The following is a 17,937-nucleotide window of genomic DNA, read 5'->3' as shown; positions in this document are numbered from 1 at the left end:
CCTGTCTGGGACAAGTTCTAAGTAATGATTATCTAACCCCTTTTCCAAGTAAAAGAAACACTATTTTATGAAGTGCACAACCAATCTTACAGCCAGTTGAGTTTGATTCTCCATTCTTGAAAACAAATCCTGGATCAGCATATGCCAGCAATACAATAAATCTGCTCCGAGATCTCGTTTCATGAACTTTTGTTATATAAAAAGTAGACAACCCACCTCCTTAGATATTACAGACCCTGGAAACCCATTCATGATATGCTCACAAAAAACTATGTAATGGGCGACGTTAAGTAAACTCTTCAATAGGCCAGCTTCCAACATCCAAAATTCAGGGTCTGGGTCTCCTGTCCCAAATCCAACAACGTCATACGCACCTTCAGGGCCAGATTAACTCATGGGTGAATACTGTGAAAGATGCATGGACGACCATCTTGTGACCTGAACTGGACAGGACTCTTAGAACTATGAAGCTGTTCAGGTCGGGTCAGGACACCCGTGGCTGGTCCGCACATCATGGTCGTTACTCAGGCTGTAAATGTTGGCAGTGTAAGAATTGCTTTAATTGCAACATTCAGCAATACATGGCTTCATTAACTGCATTTATATATAATATCTGATCTAATCACGTACTTTCATTCCCATTATTTTAATGACCAAGAACACAAATTATATGAAATTACAGGACTTATAAGAGATATAAAATAAACTTTTTGCAAGTGTAGATACTGTCAAAAATTAAAAACAACTGCATCTTATTGCCAAATTCTCTTACCATTCCATGAGAGTAAGCAATTATGGCATCCATTCAGAAGCCGACACTACACTTGTCGAGTCTGCTCACCGGTTACTTAGAATGTGTAGACATTTAACCCCTTCCCGACCCATGACGCCACGTAGGCGTCATGAAAACCCGTGCCAATCCGACCCATGACGCCTATGTGGCGTCATGGAATGATCGCGTCCCTGCAGATCGGGTGAAGGGGTTAACTCCTATTTTACCCGATCTGCAGGGAGAGGGGGAGTGGTACTTCAGCCCAGGGGGGGTGGCTTCACCCCCCCGTGGCTACGATCGCTCTGATTGGCTGTTGAAAGTGAAACTGCCAATCAGAGCGATTTGTAATATTTCACCTAAAAAACTGGTGAAATATTACAATCCAGCCATGGCCGATGCTGCAATATCATCGGCCATGGCTGGAAATACTAAAGTGACCCCCCCCACACCCACCGATCGCCCCCCCAGTCCTCCGTTATGGGGTCCGGTCCCCTCCGTCCGCCTGCCGGCTCCCCCGTCCTCCTGTCCGCTCCCTCCTTGCTCATATCCACCCCCCCTGTGCTCCGATCCCCCCCCCCTGTACTCCGATCCACCCCCCCACCACCCCTTCATACTTACCGATCCTCCCGGTGTCCGTACGTCTGCTCGCTGGGCGCCGCCATCTTCCAAAATGGCGGGCGCATGCTCAGTGCGCCCGCCGAATCTGCCAGTCGGCAGATTCCTTACAAGTGCATTTTGATCGCTGTGGTAGGTTCTACCACAGCGATCAAAATAAAAAAAATAATAAATAACCCCCCCCCCCCTTTATCACCCCCATAGGGACAATAATAAAATAAAGAAATTTTTTTTTTTTTTTTCCACTAGGGTTAGGGTTAGAACTAGGGTTAGAACTAGGGGTAGGGTTAGGGGTAGGGTTAGGGTTACGGGTAGGGTTAGGGTTATGGCATGTGCACACAGAGCGGATCGGCCGCGGATCCGCAGTGGATCGGCCGCGGATCCGCAGCGGATCGGCCGCGGATCCGCAGCGGATCGGCCGCGGATCCGCAGCGGATCGGCAGCGGATCCGCAGCGTCTCACCCGCGGATCCGCAGCGGATCGGCAGCGGATCGGCCGCGGATCCGCAGCGGATCGGCAGCGGATCGGCAGCGGATCGGCCGCGGATCCGCAGCGGATCCGCAGCGGATTGGCAGCGGATCCGCAGCGGATTGGCCGCGGATCCGCAGCGGATCCGCAGCGGATCGGCAGCGGATTGGCCGCGGATCCGCAGCGGATTGGCCGCGGATCCGCAGCGGATTGGCCGCTGCGAATTCGAAGCAGTTTTCCATCAGGTTTACAGTACCATGTACACCTAAGGAAAACCAAATCCGCTGTGCCCATGGTGCGGAAAATTCCGTGCAGAAACGCTGCGTTGTATTTTCCGCAGCATGTCAATTCTTTGTGCGGATTCCGCAGCGTTTTACACCTGTTCCTCAATAGGAATCCGCAGGTGAAATCCGCACAAAAAAACACTGGAAATCTGCTGTAAATCCGCAGGTAAAACGCAGTGCCTTTTACCTGCAGATTTTTCAAAAATCGTGCGGAAAAATCTCACACGAATCCGCAACGTGGGCACATAGCCTTAGGGTTAGGGTTGGAATTAGAGTTAGGGTTGGAATTAGGGCTAGGGTTTGAAATAGGGTTAAGATTAGGCTTGTGGTTAGGGTTACGGATAGGGTTAGGGGTGTGTTGGGGTTACAGTTGTGGTTAGGGTTGGGATTAGGGTTACGGTTGGGATTAGGGTTAGGATTAGGGTTGGAATTAGGGTTACGGGTGTGTTGCGGTTAGGGTTGTGGTTAGGGGTGTGTTGGGGTTAGGGTTGTGATTAGGGTTATGACTACAGTTGGGATTAGGATTAGGGGTGTGTTGGGGTTAGTGTTGAAGTTAGAATTGAGGGGTTTCCACTGTTTAGGCACATCAGGGGTCTCCAAACGCAACATGGCGCCACCATTGATTCCAGCCAATCTTGCGTTCAAAAAGTCAAATGGTGCTTCCGCCCTTCCAAGCCCCGACGTGCGCCCAAACAGTGGTTTACCCCCACATTTGGGGTACCAGCGTACTCAGGACAAACTGGGCAACAACTGTTGGGGTCCAATTTCTCCTGTTACCCTTGCAAAAATAAAAAATTACTTGCTAAAATATAATTTTTGAGGAAAGAACAATTATTTTTTATTTTCACGGCTCTGCGTTATAAACTTCTGTGAAGCACTTGGGGGTTGAAAGTGCTCACCACACATCTATATAAGTTCCTTCGGGGGTCTAGTTTCCAAAATGGGGTCACTTGTGGGGTGTTTCTACTGTTTAGGCACATCAGGGGCTCTGCAAATGCAATGTGACGCCCGCAGACCATTCCATCAAAGTCTGCATTTCAAATGTCACTACTTCCCTTCCGAGCCCTGACGTGCGCCCAAACAGTGGTTTACCCCCACATATGGGGTATCAGCGTACTCACAACACACTGGGCAACAAATATTGGGGTCCAAATTCTCCTGTTACCCTTGTGAAATTAAAAAATTGCTTGCTAAAACATCTTTTTTGAGGAAAGAAAAATGATTTTTTATTTTCACGGCTCTGCGTTGTAAACTTCTGTGAAGCACTTGGGGGTTGAACGTGCTCACCACACATCTAGATAAGTTCCTTGGGGGGTCTAGTTTCCAAAATGGGGTCACTTGTGGGGGGTTTCTACTGTTTAGGCACATCAGGGGCTCTGCAAACGCAACCTGATGCCCGCAGAGCATTCCATCAAAGTCTGCATTTCAAAACGTCACTACTTCCCTTCCGAACCCCGACATGTGCCAAAACAGTGGTTTACCCCCACATATGGGGTATCAGCGTACTCAGGAGAAACTGGACAACAACTTTTGGGGTCCAATTTCTCCTGTTACTCTTGCAAAAATAAAAAAATTCTGGGCTAAAAAAATATTTTTGAGGAAAGGAAACATTTTTTATTTTCACGGCTCTGCGTTATAAACTTCTGTGAAGCACTTGGGGGTTCAAAGTGCTCACCACACATCTAGATTAGTTCCTTGGGAGGTCTAGTTTCCAAAATGGGGTCACTTGTGCGGGAGCTCCAATGTTTAGGCACACAGGGGCTCTCCAAACGCGACATGGTGTCCGCTAATGATTGGAGCTAATTTTCCATTCAAAAAGCCAAATGGCGTGCCTTCCCTTCCGAGCCCTGCCGTGCGCCCAAACAGTGGTTTACCCCCACATATGGGGTATCATCGTACTCAGGACAAACTGGACAACAACATTTGGGGTCCAATTTCTCCTATTACCCTTGGGAAAATAAAAAATTCTGGGCTAAAAATCATTTTTGAGGAAAGAAAAATTATTTTTTTATTTTCACGGCTCTGCGTTATAAACTTCTGTGAAGCACCTGGGGGTTATAAGTGCTCACTATGCATCTAGATAAGTTCCTTGGGGGGGTCTAGTTTCCAAAATGGGGTCACTTGTAGGGGAGCTCCAATGTTTAGGCACACAGGGGCTCTCCAAACGCGACATGGTGTCCGCTAACGATTGGAGCTAATTTTCCATTCAAAAAGTCAAATGGCACGCCTCCCCTTCCGAGCCTTGCCGTGCACCCAAACAGTGGTTTACCCCCACATATGAGGTATCGGCGTACTCAGGAGAAATTGCCCAACAAATTTTAGGATCCATTTTATCCTGTTGCCCATGTGAAAATGAAAGAATTGAGGCTAAAAGAAATTTTGTGTGAAAAAAAAGTACTTTTTCATTTTTGCGGATCAATTTGTGAAGCACCTGGGGGTTTAAAGTGCTCACTATGCCTCTAGATGAGTTCCTTGGGGGGTCTAGTTTCCAAAATGGGGTCACTTGTGGAGGAGCTCCAATGTTTAGGCACACAGGGGCTTTCCAAACGCGACATGGTGTCCGCTAACGATGGAGATAATTTTTCATTCAAAAAGTCAAATGGCGCTCCTTCCCTTCCGAGCCTTACCATGTGCCCAAACAGTGGTTTACCCCCACATGTGAGGTATTGGTGTACTCAGGAGAAATTGCCCAACAAAATTTAGGATCCATTTTATCCTGTTGCCCATGTGAAAATGAAAAAATTGAGGCTAAAATAATTTTTTTGTGAAAAAAAAGTACTTTTTCATTTTTACGGATCAATTTGTGAAGCACCTGGGGGTTTAAAGTGCTCACTATGCTTCTAGATAAGTTCCTTGGGGGGTCTAGTTTCCAAAATGGGGTCACTTGTGGGGGAGCTCCAATGTTTAGGCACACGGGGGCTCTCCAAACGTGACATGGTGTCCGCTAAAGATTGGAGCCAATTTTTCATTCAAAAAGTCAAATGGCGCTCCTTCCCTTCCGAGCCCTGCCGTGCGCCCAAACAGTGGTTTACCCCCACATATGAGGTATCAGCGTACTCAGGACAAATTGGACAACAACGTCCGTGGTCCAGTTTCTCCTTTTACCGCTGGGAAAATAAAAAAATTGTTGCTAAAAGATCATTTTTGTGACTAAAAAGTTAAATGTTCATTTTTTACTTCCATGTTGCTTCTGCTGCTGTGAAACACCTGAAGGGTTAATAAACTTCTTGAATGTGGTTTTGAGCACCTTGAGGGGTGCAGTTTTTAGAATGGTGTCACTTTTGGGTATTTTCAGCCATGTAGAACCCTCAAAATGACTTCAAATGTGAGGTGGTCCCTAAAAAAAATGGTTTTGTAAATTTTGTTGTAAAAATGAGAAATCACTGGTCAAATTTTAACCCTTATAACTTCCTAGCAAAAAAAAAAATTGTTTCCAAAATTGTGCTGATGTAAAGTAGACATGTGGGAAACGTTATTTATTAACTATTTTGTGTCACATAACTCTCTGGTTTAACAGAATAAAAATTCAAAATGTGAAAATTGCGAAATTTTCAAATTTTTTGCCAAATTTTCGTTTTTTTCACAAATAAACTCAGAAATTATCGACCTAAATTTACCACTAACATGAAGCCCAATATGTCACGAAAAAACAATCTCAGAATCGCTAGGATCTGTTGAAGCGTTCCTGAGTTATTACCTCATAAAGGGACACTGGTCAGAATTTCAAAAAACGGCAAGGTCATTAAGGCCAAAATAGGCTGGGTCATGAAGGGGTTAAACAAAGTCACCACAATCCTTTCTCCTGACTTAAAAGTTTTCAATGTATCAGACTAGACCCTAGACAGTTTAGTTCAGTGGCCCCAACCTTTCTTAGGCTACTTTCACACTAGCGTTAACTGCATTACGTCGCAAATCCGTTTTTTTGCCGAAAAAACGGATGCGTCAAAAAAGTGAAAAACGTATGCAACGCATACAGCATTTCGACGGATCCGTCGCAAATCCGTTAAACGTTTCCGTCGAAAATACTGGATGCGTTGCATACGTTGCATCCGTTTTTACCATCCGTTGCATCCGTTTTTACGACTGATCCGTTTTTAAAAGGGAGGCTCCCAAATTTGATTGGCTACTGGAAAATATGGAAAACTATATAGTTACTGTTTTTACAGCCCATCTTTGAGGGTTTTAGTTTTGTGGCAGCGATGGAAGGTGTTCTTGTGAGCATTGCTAGTTTGGTTACCGACATTATCTTTGAGACGAATCGCCTGGATATCATAGTGCGGGAGAAGGAGGCGGCAGCGGAAAAACGGAGGATGCTTCTGCAGCAACGGAGACGGAGGCGACTCTGGATACATCCGATTAATGAACTACGGATGATGATAAAGGGATCCAAACCCTAACCCTACCCCTAACCTCACCCCTAACCGTTTAATGAACATTTTCTGACAGTCATAGTGCCACGTATTTCAGTGCCACGTATTTCAGTGCCACGTATTTCAGTGCCACGTATTTAAGTGCCACGTATTTAAGTGTCACGTATTTAAGTGTCACGTATATAAGTGCCATGTATATAAGTGCCACGTATAACCACGTAGTTATAGTATTTATAGTACGTGGCACTGAAATACGTGGCACTTATATACGTGGCACTTATATACGTGGCACTTATATACGTGGCTGGCTGGGGTCTTGTGGCTGGCAGTCTTCTCTCTGGGTCTTGCTGGCATATGTGGGGTTGAAGGCCCAGGCCAGGTTTATATAGATTTGGGGGTGTCTGGCCAATTGGCAACAAAATCCAGCTTCTGAGCATGCTCAGTGCAAAAAAACGTATTGCAGCGCTGCATTGCGTCGTACGACGTGTCCCGACGCATCCGTCGCTCATAGGCTTCCATTGTAGCCAACGACGTATGCCACAGGATGCGTCGCGACACGTTTTTTAGGCGGAGACAAAAAACTTTACAAGCAACGTTTTTTGCCGACGACGTGTGGCCAAATTTCGACGCATCCGTCGTAAAACGGACACGACGTATGCCAATCCGTCGCAATACGTCGCCAACACAAGTCTATGGGGAAAAAACGCATCCAGCAAAAACTTTTGCTGGATGCGTTTTTTCTGAAAAAAGACGTTTTGAGACGTAATGCAGTTAACGCTAGTGTGAAAGTAGCCTTACCTTGAAGCCACATTCAGCGCTGAGAGAGGGTTGTGAGCAACATCCAGATCCCATAGGGCACTGACATCCAGCACCTCCAACACAGTGGTGACCCCCAAAGCCCTCAATATTGGTATAATGACCACCCAAGCTTTCCCACAGTGGCTACTCACAAAAAACCCATCTGGATACCTGCTCATTATATGCATTTGTTAGACCTGGTGCTAATGCACCAAGCTGAGAACCACACATCATGGACCCGCAAGCCACGTGTCTCCTGAGCCACAGGTTGTGGACCCATAGATCATATAGGAATTAAGTGCTTACAAAGCCTCAGCTGTGTTAGGCCTGTACATGCTTTTAGCATTGATACCTAAGCGTAAGACAGGGCTCAGATCCAAAGTGCCGCTGCGGTTTTTAAATTATCAAACAATTATTCGGTATTGCAGGGGAAGTGCTGTTTTGCCAGAAAACCATTTGCACATAACAATTAACCACATGGTTTTGTGGGTGAAAGCTTCCCAAAATCCTACATGTCCCAATATCAAATAATTGCTTTAGGGTATGTGTCCACGTTCAGGATTGCATCAGGATTTGGTCAGGATTTTTCATCAGTATTTGTAAGCCAAAACCAGGAGTGGAACAATTAGAGGAAAAGTATAACAGAAACATATGCACCACTTTTGCATTTATCACCCACTCCTGGTTTTGGCTTACAAACACTGATGAAAAATCCTGACCAAATCCTGATGCAATCCTGGACGTGGACACATACCCTTATAGTCTATGCCGCTGTTGCACTCTACCACTTCCCCAAACAAGAATGTTCTCATCCACCGACAGCAAGCAGATGCGGAAATCCTGAATATGTGCATCATAAAGCAATATTTACGCTCTTCCATTAAAAACTTCTGACACCATGTGATTGTGAATGCACACACAGGGATACATTTCAGAAAGGGCACATCTAATATATACGGTTTTGTTGCTGCTGAGATTTAAAATTCAAAGTGAAAAGAGGATTGGAGATTTTCTCTCTTTATCATAGAATTACATTGCACAACATATGGAAACAGTTCAGCAAGAGCTGGTTGTAAAACACAGAGGCTCCATTCATCTCCCCCTAACTAAAATATATTCTAGCGTTAGCAGAACAGTGGCTCTAAGGGAACCACTCTCCTGCCAACAGTATGTCGCTTGCCCAATACAGGTTCTTGGGTGGCCTCGTGACGCAACCAGAAATTGGGCTACAGCTTACTAAATCATTAGAAATGACTCAGTGTATACATATCAGAAATAAAAATAGATGAATATGTAACACTAAGACTGACTGTTGGTCACTGCGCACTGAGCCTATGGCACGCATCCGCCGCACACAGCCTATGGCACGCATCCGCCGCACACAGCCTATGGCACGCATCCGCCGCGCACACAGCCCATGGCACGCATCCGCCATGCATACAGCCTACGGTACTTATCCGCCGCACACAGCCTATGGCACGCATCCGCTATGCACTCAGCCCATGGCACGCATCCACCGAGCACACAGCCTACGGTATTCATCCGCCGCACACACAGCCTATGGCACGCATCCGCTATGCACTCAGCCCATGGCACGCATCCACCGAGCACACAGCCTACGGTATTCATCCGCCGCACACACAGCCTATGGCACGCATCCGCTATGCACTCAGCCCATGGCACGCATCCGCCGCGCACACAGCCCATGGCACGCATCCGCCGCACACACAGCCTATGGCATGCATCCACCGCGCACACAGCCTATGGCACGCATCTGCCGCACACACCACCTACGGTACACATCAGCCGCGCACACAGCCCATGGCACGCAATCCGCCATGCATACAGCCTACGGTACACATCCGCCGCACACAGCCTATGGCACGTATCCGCTATGCACTCAGCCCATGGCACGCATCCGCCGCGCACACAGCCTACGGTATTCATCCGCCACACACACAGCCTATGGCACGCATCCGCCGCGCACGCATCTGCCGCACACACCACCTACGGTATAAATCCACCGTACACACAGCCCATGGCACGCATCCGCCGCGCACACAGCCCATGGCACGCATCCGCCGCACACACAGCCCATGGCACGCAACCGCCGCGCACACAGCCCATGGCACGCATTCACCATGTACACAGCCTACAGTATTCATCCGCCGCGCACACAGCCCATGGCACGCATCTGCCGCGCACACAGCCTATGGCACGCATCTGCCGCACACACCACCTACGGTACACATCAGCCGCGCACACAGCCCATGGCACGCAATCCGCCATGCATACAGCCTACGGTACACATCCGCCGCACACAGCCTATGGCACGTATCCGCTATGCACTCAGCCCATGGCACGCATCCGCCGCGCACACAGCCTACGGTATTCATCCGCCACACACACAGCCTATGGCACGCATCCGCCGCGCACGCATCTGCCGCACACACCACCTACGGTATACATCCACCGCACACACAGCCCATGGCACGCATCCGCCGCGCACACAGCCCATGGCACGCATCCGCCGCACACACAGCCCATGGCACGCATCCGCCGCGCACACAGCCCATGGCACGCATTCACCATGTACACAGCCTACAGTATTCATCCGCCGCGCACACAGCCCATGGCACGCATCCGCCGCACACACAGCCCATGGCACGCATCCGCCGCGCACACAGCCCATGGCACGCATTCACCATGTACACAGCCTACAGTATTCATCCGCCGCGCACACAGCCCATGGCACGCATCTGCCGCGCACACAGCCCATGGCACGCATTCACCATGTACACAGCCTACGGTATTCATCCGCCGCGCACGCAACCGCCGCACACACAGCCTATGGCATGCATCCGCCGCGCACACAGCCTATGGCATGCATCCGCCGCACACACAGCCTATGGCATGCATCCGCCGCGCACACAGCCTATGGCATGCATCCGCCACGCACAGCCTATGGCACGCATCCGCCGCACACAGCATATGGCACGCATCCGCCGCGCACACAGCCCATGGCACGCATCCACCACACACACAGCCCATAGCACGCATCCACCGCACACACCACCTACGGTACACATCAGCCGCGCACAGCCTATGGCACGCATCCGCCATGCATACAGCCTACGGTACACATCCGCCGCACACAGCCCATGGCATGCATCCGCCGCGCAGACAGCCTACAGTATTCATCCGCCGCACACACAGCCTATGGCACGCATCCGCTATGCACTCAGCCCATGGCACGCATCCGCCACGCACACAGCCTACGGTATTCATCTGCTGCACACACAGCCCATGGCACGCATCTGCCGCACACACATCCTACGGTACACATCCGCAGCACACACCGCCTACGGTACACATCCGCCGCGCACACCGCCTACAGTACACATCCGCCGCACACACAGCCTATAGCACACATCTGCCGCACACACCGCCTACGGCACGCATCCATTCATTAAGACTGGCTTTTGGAACATCAGGCTAAATGATAGGCGTCTTATTCAACCAATTCATTAAAGAGGCGCATGCCAATTCATGAATTAAGGGCATCTTATCAGTGGCATAGGCCTCCATGCAATGCACAACTGCAACCTGATCTCCAATCACTCTATATAGTGCTGCCGAGCACTGTGCTCGGTATTTTCTGGCAGCCTCAAGGGAGAATAAATAGAGCGACAGCAACAGTTCCCCTTTGGGAAACAAAAAAAATCACCATTCTGCCAATCGGCGCAGGTACCAGCGGTTGGACATCCTACAGATTGGTGATATAAATAAAGGTTGTCCAGTGTAAACACGTTAAGCCTGTGTTCACATGTCCAGTAGTGACTTCAGTTTTCAGATATGGTTGGGAATGACAAAAATGGAAATAAAATGATGCACAGAAACCTTTCATTTGAATGAAAATTGAAATTTCCTAAAATGTATCCCGTCTGACTGCAATGTTTTTTTTAGATGGATCAAAAAACAAAGCCTGAACAATAAAAACAAGATAGCAACAATTGAAGTCCATGGGAAATAAGCAAACTAAAGTGTGCAGCAGTTACTGCTCAGTTCCTAACGGATTCAGTTGTTTTCTTTAAATGTTGGATGTGTTACAAATGGACATGTGGACAGAGTCTAAGGGTACCGTTACACTAAACGATTTACCAAAGATCACGACCAGCGATTCGACCTGGCCGTGATCGTTGGTAAGTCATTGTGTGGTCGCTGGAGAGCTCTCCAGCGACCAACGATGCCGAAGTCCCCGGGTAACCAGGGTAAACATCGGGTTACTAAGCGCAGGGCCGCGCTTAGTAACCCGATGTTTACCCTGGTTACCATCGTAAATGTAAAAAAAAAAAAAACAGTACATACTCACATTCCGGTGTCACGTCCCTCGCCGTCTGCTTCCCGCACTGACTGTGAGTGCCGCCGTAAAGTAAAAGCAGAGCGCAGCGGTGACGTCACCGCTGTACTCTGCTTTACGGCCGGCACTCACAATCAGTGCGGGAAGCAGACGGCGAGGGACGTGACACCGGAATGTCAGTATGTACTGTTTGTTTTTTTTTACATTTACGATGGTAACCAGGGTAAACATCGGGTTACTAAGCGCGGCCCTGCGCTTAGTAACCCAATGTTTACCCTGGTTACAAGCGATCGCATCGCTGGATCGGTGTCACACACACCGATCCAGCGATGACAGCGGGAGATCCAGCGACGAAATAAAGTTCCAAACGATCTGCTACGACGTACGATTCTCAGCGGGGTCCCTGATCGCTGCTGCGTGTCAGACACAGCGATATCGTATGGATATCGCTGGAACGTCACGGATCGTGCCGTCGTAGCGACCAAAGTGCCACTGTGAGACGGTACCCTTAGTAAAAAGTGGGAAAGAGGCCTCCTATCCAGTGACTACAACAATCCTGCAATGAGGGGACTACAAGGCGCTAGTAAGGCAAAAGGCAAATACAGTTCACACATTTTTCATGATTTACTGCTTCCAGCAAATATCAAAGAATTGAGATGAAAAGCACAAGTTGAATCTGTCCAGTGAGTGCACATTTACTAAACCATGTCTGTTATTGCATCCAGAAAAGTCGGTTCAGTATAAAACAAATACATTCTGTGTCATGAAGACTCTAGAATGCAAAAAACGATCAAAATATGACATGCAGTGAGTAACGGGCCGAACGTACAGATGCTAAAAAAAATCAAAACAAACATGTAGCTGTGAAAAGCTCAATGAACATGCGATTGGACTGTGCGCTGTCAGTTTAAAGACTGGAAATCACACAGGCGACCATTACTCACACGTGAATATGTCCACGATTTCTTTACCATGATATGCAGCTCGTCACAAACCTGACAGCACTGATCCGGTCTCATACTGTCTCTTTCCCATCTTTGTGTTCACCATGGTTATGGGCACAAAATGACTTTCTGGTGGGTTCTGCACGAAAGAGCATATAGAAAAGGGCTAAAAAGTAGTAACATATGCACTGCAATGTCAAAATAGTCTTCCGGTAACTTCTATTTGATAGCAGTTCAATGGTGTGTAGCTATTCTAGAAAACGACGCCAATGAAGACTACACAGCATCTAGAAGACGTCGTGTGCACATCCCTGGAGAGAGGACATCCATGTACGCACATGTTCTTGTCAATCATGGCATTATGATAGAATAAGCCTGGATATTCCATGCAATCAGTGTCAGATGAAAGTCTGCAGCTTGTGGTAGCCGTGGCTTTACAGAACAGCAATCTCTCTCCCACAAGCCCAATGCTCAGTTCTGCATTATACATTCTGGTGTAAATGACATCTATGAAATATTCGAGCCGTCATCTATCTCATGGAGGTGTAAGAGACTTTTTTACTTTAAATTTAAAAACGTGTTCTATGCACAAGCGGACACCTTCATAATTTTTCAACACCTCCAGGCTTCTAGGGCCTCAAAGAAAGTATTTTACTGTTCATCCCCCATTCCAAAAAAATAATACAATCAGATAAGCGGGGAGTTTTGGTTCAGGACTTCCAATAAGAATCTACAATGCAGTGCCATCTGTTGGTCACAAACCGTACTGACTCATCCCTCGCCTGGGCGAAAGGGACGTCGAATGGCCTCAAAACAACAAGGACTCTGGTCAGACCGCTGGATTTCAACCATCTCTCTTGGAAAACGTAATCTTACACACTTGCCGGAATGATCTGAAATGCTCATCTCTGTTAATGGAAGATGTAATGCTTCCGGGGAGACGTAAAATCCCACGTCTCTCCTGTGGGCGGCAGGTTCTTCCATGCAGACACTAGAAGCAGCCTTTTCCGCTGACTTTGGCCGCCTTCCCTGGCTGTGTCAGGCTAAAACTTTATTTTCTTAAAACACTCGCTATTTACGTGGGTGGCGTCTGAGTCCTTGGCATCGCATCTCCAGTGTACTCTGGCAATTTTCCGTCCCCATTAACTCACTCATTTCTGGATAAAAGAGACTATTGTGGCAACCAGACATACTTTAAAGACATTAGTCTATGTCCTCGTTCCCCGGCCAGAGAACTCCGACTACATACGGTCTGGTCACCAGAAGGACGCAGCTCACTTTCAGTCTCCCACGGTGTGAGATGCACATGATCAGGGATCCTTCTATCAGGTCACAGAAAAGTCTGAGGCTGCCATTTAAACTTCACAAAGTCCATCATTTAGTAATACATTTGCTTTGTGCAACTTTTATCTGTTACTACTCGCTCATATGACTTAATTAAAAATAACCCAAACAAAGTCAGAGACTAGAAGTAGGCTGCATATTGGGGGACTCAAAATCAATGTTGGAAAAGAGACTGCAACATTTTTAAATGTAGGTAATAATTGACAAATACAAAAACTATTTCTTACATCAACTTCTGAACAGTGTGGGGTCAAGGACAAGAAATAAGCTCTGCTTCACTGGATAGTGCAGCGTTCTATATTATACAGCGTTTGCAATTATTCCACATTGTGTGTTAAGCAGCTACATTTTAATACAACTAGGACTTCATAAGATGTTACTTTTCTCTTTTAAAACTTTCTATTCATCTTCTGAATTGTATGTTGGGCAGCACGGTGGCTCAGTGGTTAGCACTGTACGGTGGCTCAGTGGTTAGCATTGCAGCCTTGCCGCGCTGGGGTTCTGGGTTTATATCCCATTAAGGACAACATCTGCAAGGAGTCTGTATGTTCTCCCCATGTTTGGGTGGGTTTCCCAACAGGTTCTCTGATTTCCTCCCACACTCCAAAGACATACTGAGAGGGATTCTAGATTGTGAGCCCCATCGGGGACAGTGAAAATAATGTCTGTAAAATGGACAGACTCCAACTACTAAAATATATAATAAATTGGGTTCAGTAGTTCAGTGCAGGATGTGCTGTAAATGTTGTCTGAATAATTGGGAAAGGTATAAAATGTCCTACAAATGTCTGTTCTGTTCCTGATCTCGGCTTTTAGCTGAGATGATTCTGTGCTGTAGTTTACGTACATGCTCAGCAGTGACCAGCGCTGTGGAGTCTGAGTCGGAGAGTGGGAAGTCAGGGAAATTGAGGAGTCGGTGGTTTGGCTTACTGACTCCACGGCCTGCTGTAAAACGCTGAGGAATTAATGGCACTATATGAGCAAATAAAATAAAATAAATTGCAAAGTGCTGTGTAATATGTTCACGCTATATAAATAAAATGTATTATGCATATTCTAAAACTTTAGATCTCTGCAATAAACATTTATAAAATCTATAAAAAGTGTTTAAAGATAATTGGAAATGTATACAATGTTATCTACAAACATTGCTTAATGTAGCAAAGTCATCTCATCATCATTTATCACTCCTAACAGATCCTTCCTACGATGCAGTCCGGAGATCTGGATGGGGAAATAACGTCAACTCTTCTGTCACCAAAAGTAAGTTGACCTTAAAATGGTGACATATTGATGACCTATCCTAGGTACTAAATATGAGATTGGAAGGGGTCCAACACCCGGTATCCCCCCCAGCAAGCGAATAAGAGCTGATCTGCAGAACATGACAGCGGTCACTAAACAATATATTAAGCCGTGATATTCCACTATGTACAGTGGGTACAGAAAGATTCAGACCCCTTTACATTTTTCACTCTTTGTTTCATTGCAGCCATTTGGTAAATTCAATAAAGCTCATTTTTTCACATTAACCCCTTAATCCCATATGACGTACTATCCCGTCAAGGTGACCTAGGACTTAATTCCCAGTGACGGGATAGTACGTCATAGCTGATCGGCCGTGCTCACGGGGGGAGTGCGGCCGATCGCGGCCGGGTGTCAGCTGCCTATCGCAGCTGACATCCGGCACTATGTGCCATTAGCGGTCACGGACCGCCCCCGACACATTAACCCCCGGCACACCGCGATCAAACATGATCGCGGTGTACCGGAGGTACAGGGAAGCATCGCGCAGGGAGGGGGCTCCCTGCGGGCTTCCCTGAGACGATCGGTACAAGGGAATGTACTCACCTTGTACCGAGCGTCTCCTCCCTGCAGGCCCCGGATCTAAAATGGCCGCGGGGCTGCATCCGGGTCCTGCAGGGAGTACTTCCAGGGCCGGAGCAGGCTGCAGATGAAAGCTTCAGCCTGCAGCGATGTGAGTGAGAGCGCCGATCTGATAGAGTGCTGTGCACACTATCAGATCGGCGATCTGTGATTTCCCCCCCTGGGACAAAGTAAAAAAGTTAAAAAAAAAATTTCCACGTGTGTTTAAAAAAAAAAAAAAAAAAAATCCTAAATAAAGAAGGAAAAAAAAAATATTATTCCCATAAATACATTTCTTTATCTTAAAAAAACAACAACAATAAAAGTACACATATTTAGTATCGCCGCGTCCGTAACGACCCAACCTATAAAACTGTCCCACTAGTTAACCCCTTCAGTGAACACCGTAAGAAAAAAAAAAAAAAACAGCCAAAAAACAACGCTTTATTATCATACCGCCGAACAAAAAGTGAAATAACACGCGATCAAAAAGATGGATATAAATAACCATGGTATCGCTGAAAACGTCATCTTGTCCCGCAAAAAACGAGCCGCCATATAGCATCATAACCAAAAAAATAAAAAAGTTATAGTCCTCAGAATAAAGCGATGCCAAAATAATTATTTTTTCTATAAAATAGTTTTTATCGTATAAAAGCGCCAAAACATAAAAAAATGATATAAATGAGATATCGCTGTAATCGTACTGACCCAAAGAATAAAACTGCTTTATCAATTTTACCAAACGTGGAACGGTATAAACGCCTCCCCCAAAAGAAATTCATGAATAGCTGGTTTTTGGTCATTCTGCCTCACAAAAATCGGAATAAAAAGTGATCAAAAACTGTCACATGTCCGAAAATGTTACCAATAAAAAGTCAACTCGTCCCGCAAAAAACAAGACCTCACATGACTCTGTGGACCAAAATACGGAAAAATTATAGGTCTCAAAATATGGAGATGCAAAAACTTTTTTGCTATAAAAAGCGTCTTTTAGTGTGTGACAGCTGCCAATCATAAAAATCCGATATAAAAAACGCTCTAAAAGTAAATCAAACCCCCCTTCATCACCCCCTTAGTTAGGGAACAATAATAAAATTAAAAAAATGTATTTATTTCCATTTTCCCATTAGGGCTAGGGTTAGGGCTAGGGTTAGGGTTAGGGCTAGGGTTAGGGCTAAAGTTAGGGTGGGGCTAAAGTTAGGGATAGGGTTGGGGCTAAAGTTAGGGTTGGGGCTAAAGTTAGGGTTGGGGCTAAAGTTAGGGTTTGGATTACATTTACGGTTGGGATTAGGGTTGAGATTAGAATTAGGGGTGTGTCAGGGTTAGGGGTGTGGTTAGGGTTACAGTTGGGATTAGGGCTAGGGGTGTGTTTGGATTAGTTTCAGGTAGAATTGGGGAGTTTCCACTGTTTAGGCACATCAGGGGCTCTCCAAACGCGACATGGCGTCCGATCTCAATTCCAGACAATTCTGCGTTGAAAAAATAAAACAGTGTAAAATAGGTTGTGTTTTAGGATTTTCAATGTATGTGACATACTATTATGTCTTAAATTTGCATGATCCGATCGGTGTAAATAACACTATGTTAATGAATCTATTGTTATGATGTACCTGCACTGAATCGGAAATGTGTAAAATGTGTATGTACATGTGATGTCAGTGTTTTAATAAACGAATTTAAAAAAAAAAAAATAAAACAGTGCTCCTTCCCTTCCGAGCTCTCCCGTGCGCCCAAACAGGGGTTTACCCCAACATATGGGGCATCAGCGTACTCGGGACAATTGGACAACAACTTTTGGGGTCCAAGTTCTCTTGTTATCTCTGGGAAAATAAAAATTTGGGGGGCTAAAAATCATTTTTGTGGGAAAAAAAGGATTTTTTATTTTCACAGCACTGCGTTGTAAACTGTAGTGAAACACTTGGGGGTTCAAAGTTCTTACAACACATCTAGATAAGTTCCTTGGGAGGTCTAGTTTCCAATATGGGGTCACTTATGGGGGGTTTATACTGTTTGGGTACATCAGGGGCTCTGCAAATGCAACGTGACGCCTGCAGACCAATCCATCTAAGTCTGCATTCCAAATGGTGCTCCTTCCCTTCCGAGCTCTGCCATG

General features: G+C 46.4%; 2 protein-coding genes across 3 annotated transcripts in view; one reads left to right on the top strand and one right to left on the bottom strand.

The window, feature by feature from the left end:
• ETS1 (ETS proto-oncogene 1, transcription factor) overlaps nt 1-17,937 on the bottom strand; it is a 434,342-nt gene that overhangs the window by 346,180 nt on the left and 70,225 nt on the right. The gene's annotated exons all lie outside the window — the stretch shown is intronic.
• Nucleotides 1-17,937, top strand: part of FLI1 (Fli-1 proto-oncogene, ETS transcription factor) — a 107,349-nt gene that overhangs the window by 69,126 nt on the left and 20,286 nt on the right. For both annotated transcript variants that reach the window (XM_077249419.1, XM_077249421.1), the window contains exon 6: nt 15,153-15,218. In XM_077249419.1, coding sequence (XP_077105534.1) covers nt 15,153-15,218 — 66 coding nt within the window. The remainder of the gene's footprint in view (nt 1-15,152; nt 15,219-17,937) is intronic.

Source organism: Ranitomeya variabilis, chromosome 4 (assembly GCF_051348905.1).
Source record: "Ranitomeya variabilis isolate aRanVar5 chromosome 4, aRanVar5.hap1, whole genome shotgun sequence".
In the NCBI taxonomy this organism is placed as follows: Eukaryota; Metazoa; Chordata; class Amphibia; order Anura; family Dendrobatidae; genus Ranitomeya; species Ranitomeya variabilis.
Note: the sequence above shows the minus strand (reverse complement) of the source record. Positions and strands in the feature narration are given on the sequence as shown.